At 40.9% G+C, this 16,070-nt stretch overlaps 1 protein-coding gene across 1 annotated transcript in view; it reads right to left on the reverse strand.

Annotated features, from left to right (window-relative positions):
* Positions 1-16,070, reverse strand: part of LOC138285299 (ficolin-3-like) — a 151,506-nt gene that overhangs the window by 81,571 nt on the left and 53,865 nt on the right. Inside the window, exon 4 of the mRNA XM_069225042.1 lies at positions 4,381-4,419. Within this exon, the coding sequence (XP_069081143.1) occupies positions 4,381-4,419 (39 nt within the window). The remainder of the gene's footprint in view (positions 1-4,380; positions 4,420-16,070) is intronic.

Below are 16,070 nucleotides of genomic sequence, written 5' to 3' on the forward strand. Positions count from 1 at the left end.
TGATGGGTTTTCCGCATCCTCCGCACGACAGTGCAACTCACTGGTTCGAGTTTGTAGCTGGGCCACCTTGGTTCTGAGGTCGGTTAGCTCGTCTTCAGTCTGGGAGACACGGGTTTCCACCTCGGTGATTCGACTCACCGCGTTTCTGAGGTCTTGCCGAATAAGGCCCATGTCCTCTCGTACTTCCCCGATTTTGGTCTCCACGGCTGCTTGCGATGATTGGATTGCCTGGAGGATGGCATTCACTCCGTCCAGTGCCGGGCCTCCACCAACCGCGTCTCCCCCTTCCCGGGAACCCGCCGGCGTCGTGAACTGGTCGATCTTTTGCTGGGAGTCCGGGGGTTGTTTGTTTGTCTTGTCCTTCCCCATCTTGGCGCGGGGGCGGGGGTCAGTTGTATAGTTTCTTGGGGTGTTCCAGGTCGTGTCTCAGGGCGGGCATCCGCCGGTAGGGCTCTTTCGTGGTGGGCAAGTTTGCGTGATCACAGTTCTTTATTTGGAGCGTAATGGTCGCAGGTCCGCTCCTCCCCTTGGGAGGGCCGAATCATCAAACGCAGCGGGGGGAAACCCCGGAGAGTCACGTGGCCTGCCCTGGACCTTGTCGGGTAACCCCAGCTCAGGATCGCCGAAGGCACGAGTTCAGGGACACCCTCTGGCTCCGGGGACACTCCAGCGCAGGACTCAGGTCCCCACACCCTTGGGGCGTGACGTCCCGGCAGCGGGTCCACCACCGCTCTGGCCCGGTTGCTGGACCCCACGGCTGGTGTTGGTGGGTATGTGTTGACTGCGCTGCGGCCGCGTGATCTGATAGGGGCCCAGGGGATTTTATCCCCGTCCGGTCGGTTCGCTTCAAACCGCTATGGCACTCTGCAGTACGCCCCACTTGGCCTGGGACCCGGAGGGCAGTCCAAGATGCCGGGCTCCTCTTTCTTTTTTTGAGCCTCTTCCCCTGCCTTTCCTTTTAAGGTGTGTCGTTTTCCAGCGCCTGGGCCCCAGCACAGCCGTCACTCCCCCAGCTCGCCGCGGACCCTCGGCGTACCGCTCACCTCGATCAGGGGTCCGGGGGGGCCCCGCCGCGGGGGACGCTCTTCCCGCACCTTTATCACTACCCGGGCCAATCCCAGGGGGTCCTCTCTTCGGAGTGGTTCGAATGCCGCGGCTTCCGCAGCTGGAGCCACCAGGCAGGGGCGCGGCGCAGCCCGGGCCACCAGGAGCCCCGCTCGCAGGTCGGGGCAGCGCCACTCCCCCAATCCACAGGGGCCCGCTCCCCGGAGCTCAGCGCCGGCTCCCTCCCAATCTTCACGGCACCTCTGGTCCAAGGCAGCCGCACCAAGGGGCAGGCAGCTCAGAGTCGGCTTCGTCGAGGCGGCCCGGCTCCGACGGCCATTTTGACACTCGGGCCGCGGCGCGTGTACGGGGTTCGGCTTCACCACCGCTCACCACAGCAGGATCCCAGCGGGACGGAGAGACCGCGGGGAGGGTTGGCACGACACCACTAGATCGCTAAATCGCGATAACCTCGGACGGATGACGGAGGGGTCCAGAGCACTCTCAGAGTGCGACCGCCATCTTGACGCCCGAAGCCGATCCTTAGGCTTTAATATAGAGTAGTAACAATCTACAATTAAATACCTATAGACTTTAACATTTGCTTTTCACAGTCAATATGCCATTCCTATTGCCTTTAGAGTAACTTTTCAAAATACACAATCAGCCCAATATCCTTTATCATTGGCAGATCATCATAACCAACTCAGACCTACTGTGTTGGGGATTATCTTTAACACAAGGCAACCATCAGGTAAACTGTAACAAAATTATAAATATTTATTCGAATACAGTTGCCAAAACGATATAAAAATCCTTCCCTATTGGGCTTAATATAGATTGTCCTAGTGCAAATCTTCCATTCCCATGGTTTGTTTCTGTGGGTCACCAACACTAAAACCTTTGCCTACTATGGTGGTTTGTGAGCTTCTGTGTATCACAATACCTGCCTAAAGGCCAATGCACAGTGTTATAACAATCAACCTATTGCCTATGAGGCATGTTTTTCTGCAATAAGTTAGGCCTATTCCCTTTGTGATAACTTTTTATTCTAAACAGATCACACATTCATAATCTGCTGTATGTATCCGAATGAGGAGATAAAGCAACATATAGCCTTTGCGATTAGCTTGACACTATAACCAACAGTGGCCTCTTAAAGGGAGCATAAACCGGCAACCATCATGCATACAGTTATACAATTACAAACTTGTACAAAATTACAGTTAGCAGAAAACTATACATCCCCTCTCAATAGAGCTTAAAAACAATTGTCACTGTGAAAATCTTCTACTTCTAAGATTTGATGGGGTGGGTGACCAATACCCAAACCCTTGCTTACTTTGGTAATCTGTGAAATCACATGTAACAAATTATCTGTCTACATTTGTAACAGTGCGATAACAACCCATCCTTAGAGACCTATTAGCTTTAAGAATGCTTTTAACAATAAATAAGCCAGGCCTTTTGCCTTTGCCATAATGTTTCATAAAAAATAGACAGGACCTTATGCATTTGGGAAAACATTTCCAGTTCACCAATCAGGCCTACAGCTATTATTTTTGGCTTGTTACCAGAACCAATTCAGACTTACTGTAATGAGTGGAATCTTTCCTACAAGACAACAATCAGGCATACAGTCTTAACATTGTAAATGCATAAAGAATGTAGTTAGCAAAGCACCATACTATCTCTCCAAAGACGGCCTAACAAGTTATATCACAGTACAAATCTTCTAACCCCAAGGTGCGTCAGAGGAGGGATCCAACAACAAAACCATGACCTACGAAAAAATCTGTGAGCTTCCTTATGATAAAATACTTGTCTGTAGGCTTTCATAAAATCCATCCTTAAATGTCTATTGTCATTAATGCATGCTTTTCACAATAAGATAGGCAGGCCTCCGCGCTTTGCAAAACAATTCACAAAATAAATATAAAAATCTATAGAATCTGGCATAACTTTCTCCAATGAAACAATAAGGCCGGTTTTCTTTGAAATTGTCTTGACAACATAACCAACATAGGCCCATTCAAGATTTAATAGGGCCAAGCAAGAATTATCACAGTAAAACCTCCAAGGGTTCATTAAAGTGGATGGCCAGAGCCAACTCCTTGCATACTGTGGTAATCTGTGAGATAATATGCAACAAAATACCTGTCTATTGCCTCTCACACAATATGATAATAACCCACTTTTAACAATTGTTTTTCACAATAAATAAGCTAGGTCTATTGCCTTTGTCATAATCTTTCAGAATAACAGGTGAGACCTATAGTATCAGACATATCCTTTTTCCTGTGCACCAATTAAGCCTGTTGCTTGTCATCCTACCCAATACAGGCCTACTTTTTCTCACAAGGCAACCACCAGGCACACAGCCATAGAATTCCAGATGGTTAAGATGGTTAAGCAAAGTAACATTTCAAGGACCACACAAGGATTCTCCCCGATCAAATCCATATGAAGGGTTTGTTACTGGGGTAACCACTCCAAAACCCTTACCTATTTCAGTAGTCTGTGGGATCCCATGTAACAAAATACTCTTTGCAGGCTTTCATGCAGAGCAAGGCTGGCTCTAGGGTGGTATGACCAGTGTAGCCGTACCTGGTGCTGAGCTTTGGGAAGCATTGGGTTTAAAAGCACCTGTTGCAGAGTTCCTTGTGCTTTCAGACGTTTTCAGCAACAGTGAAAATACCAAGATAACTCTGTTGATTAATGCTCCTGCTGGAGAAAGATCAGAGTTTTGTCTAGTGGCAGTTTGAATCATCATAAAGTGGTGAGAGGGTTAAGATGCTTGCAGCAAAGAAGGTGAACCATGCAGATCAAAGAACTCTATTTTATGTGGATAGCTCACGGTGTTACTGCTTTGGTCACAGAGATCATTTTATTGCTTGCAGTTCAAAAGTTACAAAGCTAGTAACAAAGCTGAGTCCGGGTAGTGAATGAGTTACTGTATGAGTGCAAGGATGAGTGATATGCTATTGAGTGCCAGAACTCGCAATTGACCGAAGGGGCACTTCCAACTATAAGCCTGCATCTCCAGTGCCTGTTCCTATCTAGTGAGCGAATTTTCGAATACCATTTTCCTTCATATTTAGGGCACTTTCAATCAAAGCTACTGAAAATCTGGCTTTTCATTCATAAACATCTTGTCTTTGGTAGTCTTCTCTCAATTCCTAATGCCAAGAGACTCTAATGGGTATCTGCCCACTGTGTATCAATTCCTAAAATACCACTAAATATACATACATATATATATTTGTAGTGTGGACCTACCCTAGAGAGCTGAACCTTTCAACCAACTGTTGGAAGGTAAATAACATAAACACTTACCTTTCTGGCACAGGATGGATGCCACGTCAGGGGAGTCACCTGAGGAGGGAACAAATGGTTTTATTCTGCGTATACTTGCCATGGCCCTCTAACAATGAAAGGCAAAAGAACTGACAATTTTAGCAGATAGTCTATTCAAAAGTGCATGTGTGTGAGTGTGTGTGTGTGTGTGAATGTGCGCGCATTCATGTGTGCGTGTATGGGATGTTCCATTTTTTGTGTGTGCAGTAAGAGTGTCTGTGCGTTGTGTCTAAGGCTGGATGTATGTGAGTTCCAGTCTGTCTGTATGCAGCATTGTATACATACGTGGGAATGGTGCCCTGTGTTTCTACATATGGCAACTGTTAAAAATTGGGTTTCTGATTGGCTAGGGTATGCACCTAAGCCATGCAGAACCCATCATTCTAGTGAGGGCAAGTAAGTTACACAACAAAGATAACCTATGCTCACCCCATGGTAGATTGGCAGAGAACAGTCAGGCTCATCTCCAGAGGTCACGTGTAAAGCCTTTGCGCAATACACTCACACCAACGACACAATAATCACACCACAAAAGATACGTCACACAGTGCTATAGAAAAATATATGCTTCTTATACTGTAAATACATATCATACATGCCATAAATAGTATGCATAAAATGTTAGTCCTGAAATAGTATTCGTTTTCCTGGACAATGCAAGGTAAAAACACATATCTTACCCGGGGTGCATGTAATACCGATATGTTCAGAGGAAGTCACATAAATCACCCATTATCACCATAAGAAGATACATCACAGAGTGCTGGCACTCCTACTAGATTTCATATGGTAACTGAGGCTTCCCACTGTAGGGCATAGAAACACCTGTGTACCTACTACCTATTATACGGTAATCCACAGTCTTCCTAATGTCAATGGCACATAGGGCACAGGAGCAACTGTGCCCCCATTACACTCAATATGGTAATCCACTCCCGTTCTCAGCAGCAATCCCTCATCACTCTGGGGGCCCTCCTACGAGGTTTTATCCCACAAGACCAGGGATCTACCAAGTGCCCCTCTAAAGTCCAATACTTTCCCATCTGTTGCTTACTTGGAGTAGGAATATTAAATCTAGCCGCTTTTAAAGTCTATTACTTCCCCTATTGTTGCCTAGATTGGAGTGAGAACAATAAATTAAACCCTCCCAAAATCAACACTTTCTCAACTGTTGTACAGATTAAAGTGCAAATAGTAAATTAACCCATCCAAAGTCCAACATTTTCCCTACTGTTGTTCAGATTGGAGTAAGAACAGTAAATATAATCCCTTCAAATTCCAATACTTTTTCTAGTGGTGTTTATTTTGGATTGCTATTATTTTTTTAAAATTGTTAATGTAATGCTTAAATTATGTATGAAATTATTTAAAATATATACATTGGTTTTCTATTAAGTTAACCTTTTAACTAACCTGTATGTATCTTTTAAAGGGTGGGTTTTATGGTCCTTTTTAAATCACATTCACTTGTGCACTTTATGGTCAGTGGAAGGCTTGTGCTGAAACGCATCACCATATCTTTCCAGCACTCACACTTTTTGTATGAGTTGCACTTTGAAAGTTAATTCATTAAATGCAGATGTTTTTTGGCTTGATGAGAAACATATCTATCCAGCACTTGCTATTTCTTAGGAATTGTACTTTGAAAATTAATTAATTTAATGCAGACTTTTTTGGCTTGAACACACCCGGCTGTGGTGCCTTTTTCTTCAAATCTTCAAAGCCAGTTTGGAGTAAATGTTGGATAACATGTCGGAGGGAGAAGTGAATTGGTATGTGTATATATATATATATATATATATATATGTACAGCCGCATCTTGAGTGAACTCTCAATTTTGTGTGAAGAATTTTGAATGCGTGGTCTTCGCACACATAACGGCTAGCACGCCGAGAAAAGTGCGTGTGGTAATCATCGAGGAAACTCAGAAATTTGCAGGCAGCACGCAGCACTTCGCTGAATTGCTGGGAGCCCGTTAAGTAATACGAACGAGCGGTAAGTGTTTCCATGTGTTTTCCGGGAGGTCTGAGGGCACCCATGGTCAGGGAACACCAGCAGCGAGTAGTCGTGGGGCTTCCCAGTTGTATGGGGCAGACAGCGTTCGTCCCAGTTAATGTCAGATATAATTAATAATTTGACTGTGATAAACTGGAGAATCATGTTGGAAATGACCAACTACAGGAAATGTAAAATAAATGGTTTGATGCAAAATTATCGCCCCCTCCACATGAGATGGATGTTGAATTTCACGGAATAGTGTATCCAAATATTATGAGCTTTTCACATCAGTATTGAAAAATCATAGTGGATGACATGAAAATTGGATCCTACCGATTAGGAAATACAGGTCCTCAGTGGTTAAAATTGATTGTTGATTTAACAAATATGGCGGAACGTCGAGCATATTGGGAAAAAGCAGCAGCAGAGCAGTTTGATGGAACCAGCAGCTGTGTAGAGGCAAAGACACACCACCACGGTGCACGTAAGTATTCTAATCTTGCCCACATTGGGAGATATGGATGTGGATTTATTAGAAGAGTGGAGAACACAGACATCAGAATGCTCTGCTAAACTTATGGGTACCCTTATTAATCAAGCAAAACGACGCAAGGATGAACAAATCAAAACCATTGAAGGCTTGATGAAAGAACTGGAAAAAGTATCTAATCAGGATGAAGTGCAGCTGCTGTTAAGCAAGATGGAAGAATGAACTACCAAACAGGAGGAGGAGATTAAAACATGTAAAGCACATAAATTCAATAGAGATAGATTGGATTATGAACATGGCAAAATCTACACTTTTGCACGTACATATTACACTTTAAGGTTTAAAGAGAAAATAACAATGGAAAAGAATTGGCTATCAAGCATGGCAACACTGATGTAAGTTCAGATCCGGGATCTTCAGCAGATGAGGCGCCATTCAATAAACTGGATTTTCCGGGGGAGATTCGGCTCATGCAAATGGCTACGCCACAATCAAGCAGAAGCAGAGGACGGAGTCATGGAGGCACAAAATGAGACGGGGCAAGGGGAAAAGACGCAAAACACAAAGACTAGTCTTAGATCCTGGATGGGGGACAAAACCTACTGAATCCAATAAAACTGTCAACATTTCAAAAATCATTTTGACTAATAATCAAGAACGGATTCTTAATTTAGGGCTCAGTTTTTGTCCAACTATTGATTGGGATTATGCTAAAACTCGGATTGAAATATACAAATTTGTACGAAAATTACATCTCATTAAATATTTTGCAGCCAAACCCCCGGTCCATGTGCCAAATAAAGTATTAAGACATGAGAGGTACTCTGGATTCATGATAAGTGACACCTCTGATCTTGTCATGACCAAGGATCTAGCCGATGACAATGCAGGAGATCCACAGAATAGACATGCTAGTGATTACACGGATATTACAAAAATGAAAATGATGGGATTTACAATGGATTTGAACATACCTAGTTCTCTAAAACCTTCCAGTAAGTTCAATCCTGGGTTACCTAGTGGAAACTTAATTGATACATTTCACGAACTAATAGTGAGAGATCTTGATGAATTCTGGAAGGAATCTCAAATAATGAACACCAAATTCAGAAATTTCACTTCTAGAAACTGGAAGGATTTGAATTCTCTTAAAAACAATCATTATATAAGTATTAAGCCATCTGATAAGGGTGGTAATATTGTCATCATGGATGTAACTGAATATACTCAGGAAGCCTATTGGCAATTAATAAATAGTGAATGCAATGAAAAGTTACAGATAAATCCCACAGTTGAATACAAAAGATCTATCATGAGGTGCTATAGAATTGGTGAATGATCAACTGCTGGAATATGAAGATACCAATATTTAAAAGTTGATTTTCCAAGAATGCCATGTATTTACTTTTTACCTAAAATGCACAAAAATAAACATCATCCTCCTGGAAGGTCACTTGTAAGTATGAATGACTCGCTTTTGGAAAATACTTCCAGATATTTAGATCTTTTTCTATGTCCCTATGTGACTGAGCTGCCGTCAGGCAAGATAGCCATTTGCTGGTCACTATGGATGTTTCGTCGCTCTATACTTTGATTAAACATCAGTATGGCATGGAGGCATGCAGGTATTATTTAAGAACACAGCCTTTAAAAGTTTTGCAACATACTGAAATGCTCATGTTGATGTTGTCATTAAGTCTTACGCACAATGCTTTCCTTTTCAATAATGAATGCTTTCTGCAAAAACAAGGTACAGAAATAGGGGCTTCCTTCGCTCCCACCTATGCGAACCTGTATATGGGATGGTGGGAAAAAGAAATTGCGTGGTCTGATGCATATAACATCTATATGGAAAAGGTAATCCTGTGGGTGCAAGACATCGATGACCTTTTCCTTCTATGGGATGGCCAGATAGAAGCCCTACAAGATTACATTGATCTGCTTAATAACAATGAATTAAATATTCAATTGGAGACCTCATTAGGTAGGAACATGATTGAATTTTTGGATGTCTTGCTTGAAGTTAAAAATCATCAGTTAACAACTACAGTGTATCGTAAACCAACTGCATGTAATTCCATATTACAAGGGAATAGTGGGCATCCAAAGGCATTGAACTGGAGCATACCATATAGTCAATTTCTGTGGGCTCGCATAATTTTCTCAGATGAAGCTAGCTTTGAAACGGAAACCATGGACATGATACTAAGATTTCTGGAGAGAGGATACACACACAAAATCTTAATTGATGCGCAATGTAGAGTACATTGCAAAACAAGAGAGGAATTACTCTTTAAACATTGACTTCCAAATGAAGCACTTTGAAAAAACTCTCCGCTTAGATTGTTTTTTTAATTTAATCATCAACATTCACAACTTCAAAATATTCTGCAATGTAATTGGCATATTTTATTACAAGATGAACATATAAAAAAGACAATTGGTCAACATCCTCCAATCACCTATCAGAAGACTCAGTCATTAGGTGATCATTTGACTAAGAGCTTGTTTGTCAATAATCAGAATAAGAACAAGACCTTGTGGCTAACCAATAAAAGTTTGGGCTTTTGGAAATGTGGCCATTGTAAGTCATGCAAATATGCTATGAATGTACAGAGCTTTCAAACATTTGAGGGCAGGAAGTGTATGATTAGAGATCGTATTACATGTGAAACTGAATATGTTATGTATGTTATAGAATGTGGTTGTCAGAAAAATTATGTAGGGAGTACCATTCATAAATTAAAAATCTGATTCTTGCAACATCTTAGAGCCATTAGAAATCAAGATAGAACGTACCTCTGGCCAAACATTTTTGGGAAATACATGGAGGAGATTGTAGTTCATTGATCTTTTATGGTATTAGATCAATCAGAATGGGTCCCACAATGGGTGACAGAACATCAGAATTGAGACAAATAGAATCTAAAATGATCTTACCATTGGGGTGAGAGAATCCGTAGGGACGCAATCTGGATGCCGAATTATATGTGCATTTACAAAAAACTTGGGTTCTCCTACATGGGTATCAAGATACAGTGATCCACACATTTAGTTGTGACCATGTTTTGCGATCTTGACTTCTTGATGTGTGGTATAGTGCAGTTGCCAGGAGATGGTCATTAATACAGATGTGTAAATAGCTCATATTAGATTAGAAGAGAAGAAATAATGTTTTTTTTTATCAACCATATTGATATTATATTTGTAAGGTATTGTTTTATTCAAACAATTTGTTTGTAATTGCACTTGGCACTTTAGTTTAGGGGATTTGGGGTGGTCTCCTTACTGAAATTTGAAGAATAGGGTGATGATAAGCTATGAGGCAGTCCATCTGAATCGTGAGAGGAGATATTGGGTAACGATTAGTAGTCAAATGGCAGATAGAATTTGGGATCACTGGTATCATTATAAAGAAGAGACATTATTGAGGAGTTTAATAGCTATATGACTTCACATTCATTGATACAGGGAAACTGATGAAGAGACCTTATATGATATTGATTGTTCAGAATATGGATTTAAAATATTGACATCATTTAAATTGAGCATGTGAGAGAATATTGATGAACACGGTTATCTGTTAGGTTGTGGAAGTGCATAATGAACATGCCATTTTACTCTATCTCTACAAATCATCTTGCTATATGAGAATATCTCCAATCTTAGAAAAATATCTGAGTTATTGGATATATATTTAATGCATTTATATCGTTTAATTAAGCTACAGCACGTGAATGTGATCGGGAAAAAATATTTTTTTCACAAAAAGATTTTTTTTTGCACAACAATTTTTACTGACATGTCTGGCTGAGCTGACAATATTTGGATGATAATATCATGAAATTGTGAGAAAATATATGATGCACATGTCACTTTGGCTCTCCCTCTAGTAGATATTGTCTTTTTGAAGATGGAATTCTGCTTCTTATGATCAATGGCTTTTTATTGCACAAGTAGGTTTTTTTATGATAATGTGATTGATATAGTTTGATGCATAGATACATTTATGTTTAGGGTTTTAATATTATAATGATAACATCTTTTATGCTATTATATATATCTTAATATTACTATTTAAATAGTATAACATTGCTGCTATGCATTTATATTATTATTATTATTATTATTATTATTATTATTATTATTACTAAGTGCTGACAATCTTGCTGTGCGATAATCATGAATAAGATATGGAACAGTTTGAGAATAATGTTATCTGATGTCAATTAGGACTGGGTATGAATAGTTGATTTAGAGAAGCCTGATGAAAGATCGACATGTTAAAAGATGGCCGCCAGATTACTTAACATCAGTATGTAATTGACATGGAAGAGGGACCACTGTTGGTATTTTAAGACGATTGTGTGTGGTGTCGAATTGACCAGTATAAGACATCAGCCAAATCGCGTAGACAATTCTGTTTTTTGGAGGGGGTGAGTTGGCGATATTAGACTATGTGAATAAATCAAAGAGCACCAAACCTTGTGAGAGTTGGGTTGTTATTTGGCTCTAGAGCTGTTGACATCCTGTTTCTGTGCAGCTGCATCTTGAGTGAACTCTCAACTTTGTGTGAAGAATATATATATATATGTGTAAGCTTAACAATAAAGCATGGAAGAGGGAGAATTCCTTGTCTTCAAATGAATCCAAAATAGAAATATTTGGAATTAATAAGGTTAACCATGATCACAAGTCAGCACTAAGGCCACTGATGACCTGAGCTCTTGGAAATCACCCAATTACTGGAAACAATTTAAAAAAAGACAGTTATACAGCCATGAACAGAGGGTGAAGACAATGGTCTGAGTTGCAGCCTCCTGCAGCATTTTATACTAGTGCCTGACATACAAGCAGTTAACCTTTTATAACAGAGTGTATACTATGAACCTCAAGAAATAGCTTTTGTCTTTACATCAAATTGGAATAAGGTAGCCACTGCATACACCAACCATCAGCTATGGTGTAGTTAAATGTTTGTATGTTGTATTTGCTTTGCTTTATTCTTCATTTTCAAATCAACTGGTTGTTCATTGCACTACATTGTATGCAAAGATTGCCAACACATGTTTCACCCAAAAAAATGATGTCCATCTCAGGAGAATGTGAAGGTACATGCTATACAAATTAAATATTGACACATTTTTCAGGTTTAGATATCAAGCAGTTAGACACTTTTTAACTTTAGAGGATGCAAGTCTCATAACATGATTTTGATTATATCTCACAAGATCAATTTTCCCTGTAATGGATCTTTTAGGGTGGTGTCCATGTCACTTTTTGAGGCCTAGAAGATTCCCCTAATAAGATCTTAGGTGATTTGAGATACACTTAGAAGAGAACAACTCATTAGGATGTTGATTTGCTATGAAGTCATGTATCTAAGGACTTGCCATCTCGTCTACGTAGGTTGAGCTAGTGTAAATATGTATATGTTATGGCCTACAGTTCCAGCTTAGATCTGATGCACTAGTGTTCTTAAAGGTATGAGGGTGGTCAAAGTGCCTTCATGAGACAATTGCCCAAAACGCCCATTGAGGAGACCTGAAGGATGAATGCCAAAAAAAAATCGGACAGTAGATGGAGAACACCACCAAGGAGAATTTCAAAAGCCTCTTTGATCGCCCAATCTAAAGATTGCCCACCCCAAATCTTGTCCCATGGTTCGTCCAGAAGATTGATGAAAGTTCCAGCATCATGCCTACAAGTGACGGAAGTGTGAGTATAAATAGGGTTTTGTGCTTGCGATGCTTTCGCTTGAAGTTTGCGGTGAAGTGTGATGTTGGGAAGTGTTTTGTGGAGTCGTCGTACTCAAAGTGATTGTGACGCTTTTTGCTCAAACATGTCTGCGGTTGTTGTTGTTGTTGATGGGTCCACCATGGCCTAAGATCCCGGGATAACGCACAAGCCTAGAAGTCACTTGGTTAATTTACTGTCTACAGTGAGGTACTTGTCATGAGATGTCATTGAGAGTGCCAATAGTTTTCCTTGAATTAGTGTGTGAGTTGGGGGTTGGTATTTTGTGAATCCTAAGGGCCTAAAGAGGATCTATACCAACCAGAGTGTGAACTGCTGGTCAATTTTACTCATTGTGTAATTGGGAAAGCTACAGTCGGAGAAGTGTAAGTCTATACAGCTTTGAAAAGTTTGAATTCCTACCTGGAGTGTGCAGACAAGTTGTTGTTTTTTGCTCCCAATATTTTGCATTAGATGTGAGTGAGCGATTGTGTGAGAGACAATTGCAAAGTGATTGCAGCTGTTGAACGAAGTGAGGGTGACATCATATTGTGCCACGCTGGTATAGGTCGGTTAGTGTCAATCCGCGCTAGTATTGGTGGGCAGTGCCATGTTGCTATTGGTTGAGAACCATGACAGCAAAGGATTGTAGGATTGAAATTATTTCCTGATTTGATTGCGAGTTGTGAAATTAATTGAATTTGACCGCAAATGAAATGTTTCAAAGCATTAAAGAGTGCATTAAGGGGAGATTTATTTATTCCAGTTAGAGCAGATATACAACACCACCAAAAGGAACGCCAGGTTATAATATGTCACCCGCTAAAGGTTTTCATGCATGTCTTTGGCTTAAACAATGGTGTAAAATTACTGAGAAAGAAGGTGCTTTAGCTTTTCCTCGATACTGAACATTTAATTTGAAAAGTTTAGACAATTTGAGGTGAATAATGTATGAAATGAGACTGTTTCTAAGACCTGCACAATTTGAAGCCCTCAGAATTTGGGAACTTGTTCCCTGTGAAAGAATGTCAGCTAAATATGAGAATAGGATGCAGAAAGCAATTAAGACACTTTCAGAAGCTAGATAGGATGCAGAACAGAAGATGTGGAGAGCAGATATATTAGGTGTAATTAGAATGTTTCCAACTATTTCAGAGGAAGGTGACGGAAGTACAAAGCCTAAGACTCAAAAGTAACAGGCAGAAAAAGCAGGACAGACAGCAGAAGCAGAGTAAGAAGACAGTAATGTTTGACAGTGATTCGGAAGATGAGTTTATAAACCAGTTATTAATGAATCGTCCAACACTGTGTCATTCAGTTGAGACAGGAACGAGAGGTGAAGCAGTACAGAATGTATGGCCGAATGTGCCAACCTCTCCAGCTGCACAGACCCTGTATCAGATTGTTCCAGTTACACCTGTAAAATCAGAGACACAAGTATCCATGGTTAATCCACCAGTTATGAAAGTTAACACAGGTCAGCCCATTCTAAGTCCAGTTGTAAATCAAATTGCCCTTGATCCTAATGTGAGTCAAATTGTGCAGACCCCTTATGTGGGGCCTGTTCAAAATTGTATACTGCACCAGTCAATACCAACGTTTAGTCCAGTTCAATCAATGCCAGATGCCAATTATTAAAACAACCTGCATGCTCTCCCTGTGCGCTCCCGGTGCTCCCCCTCCTCCTCCCCACCACTTTTAATTTGTGTCGGCCGCCACTTGTGTAAAGGGCATGTTGATCGGCCTGAACCTTCGAGAGATCTAGTAACAGGTGCACCATCTGAAGAGTTAATGAAAAAGTATTAGAAGGTGATTGAGTTCCTGAAAGATAAAGGGGGTTATTACAACTTTGGAGGAGGTGTTAATCCGTCCCAAAAGTGACGGTAAAGTGATGGATATACCACCAGCCGTATTACGAGTTCCATAGGATATAATGGACTCGTAATACGGCTGGTGGTATATCCGTCACTTTACCGTCACTTTTGGGATGGATTAACACCTCCTCCAAAGTTGTAATAACCCCCAAAGTGTCCCCGAAAGATATTGATTGGCAGAAAATTGACAGAACAGCCCAGGAGACTAAAGAACTGATTCACGCTTATTAGGAGAGCTTGTTGCAAGCTTTCAAGCATCACAGTGGTAGTGAGACTATAGAAGCTAAGGATATTGGTCATTTTGTGTTCTGATTTGTACAGGGTTTAGGGCCAGACATAGCAAGATGATTCAGCAGCACCTGATTTATTGGCAGAATAAACCAATTGATGAGATTCTGCATTGCGCAAAGTATTGTAGTGATGAGATAGAGTTGAAACAGAAAAATTCATGATTTTGTTATTGAAAGCTGAACGGAAAGCAAATCAGAATCCACAGATGGTAGTCAACACTAGTGCAAATGCAAGGAGTACCTCATCAGGTGACAAATATGGTCCAGTATAAAGGCAAAGGATGTGGTGTTCAGATAGATCAGAATGGAGGTGTTCTTGATGTCCAGTCTTTGAATAAGGCTTATCCATGTCATGCGCGTGGAAAGCTGGGGCACTGGCGATGGGAATGTCCATATAATAATGTGAAGGTTCACGTGCAGAATGCTGGAGTTGCTCAGACTCAAGGTAATAATCAGGTTCAAATTCAAAGAATTCAAAGACCCTGAATTCAAAATGTGAATGTGCCCCCAAGACAACAGATGCAGGTACCACAAGCCTCGATGACACAGCAGCAGGTGATTGTTCCTCAGGAAAACATGAATCAAATGGCGATTGCATCACAGTTTCCCTAATTGATTTGAGTGATGAGGAACTCATGGAAACGTTTCACAGTGATAGTTCTGATGATAAGGTGTGCATCCTTAGAGGTAGATCAATGTGGTCCCTTTGTAAATGCAAACGTTATGGGCCATGATGTGTCATTCTTGGTTGACATTGGTGCTATACTTTCCAATGTCAGAGCAGCTGAAGTACCAAATTTGCCCCTTTCAGGAAAGAGAATCTAGGTTGTAGGCGTTGCCAATAAGCAATTCACAAATCCTGTAACAGAGTATGTCCCTGTTAAAATAGGTTCATTTGAAGATGAGCACCAATTTGTGGTCTGTGATTCACGCCCTGTATGTTTGCTGGGAAGCGATCTGTTGTGTAAGCTGAATTGTTCCATGAGTTGCACACCTAAAGGAATAGCGATTCAGACTAATGAGGAAGATGTGCCCTGTAAAATTGTAGAGCAATACCCAAGTGTAACATTGTACCCTATGATGACATGTAGTGATTTTCCAGATGATTTGAAGGAAACTGTGACACCAGAAGTTTGGGATTTTTCAGGAAAAGAAATCGGACTCATTAAAGGTGTTGAGCCCATTAAAATAACAATAAAACCAAGTGCAGTGTATCCAAAAACACCCCCGTATATTATGTCCCTTGAGACAATTGCCAGAATTATCCCTTTAAATGATTAT

This window comes from Pleurodeles waltl, chromosome 3_1 (genome assembly GCF_031143425.1).
Source record: "Pleurodeles waltl isolate 20211129_DDA chromosome 3_1, aPleWal1.hap1.20221129, whole genome shotgun sequence".
NCBI lineage: Eukaryota > Metazoa > Chordata > Amphibia > Caudata > Salamandridae > Pleurodeles > Pleurodeles waltl.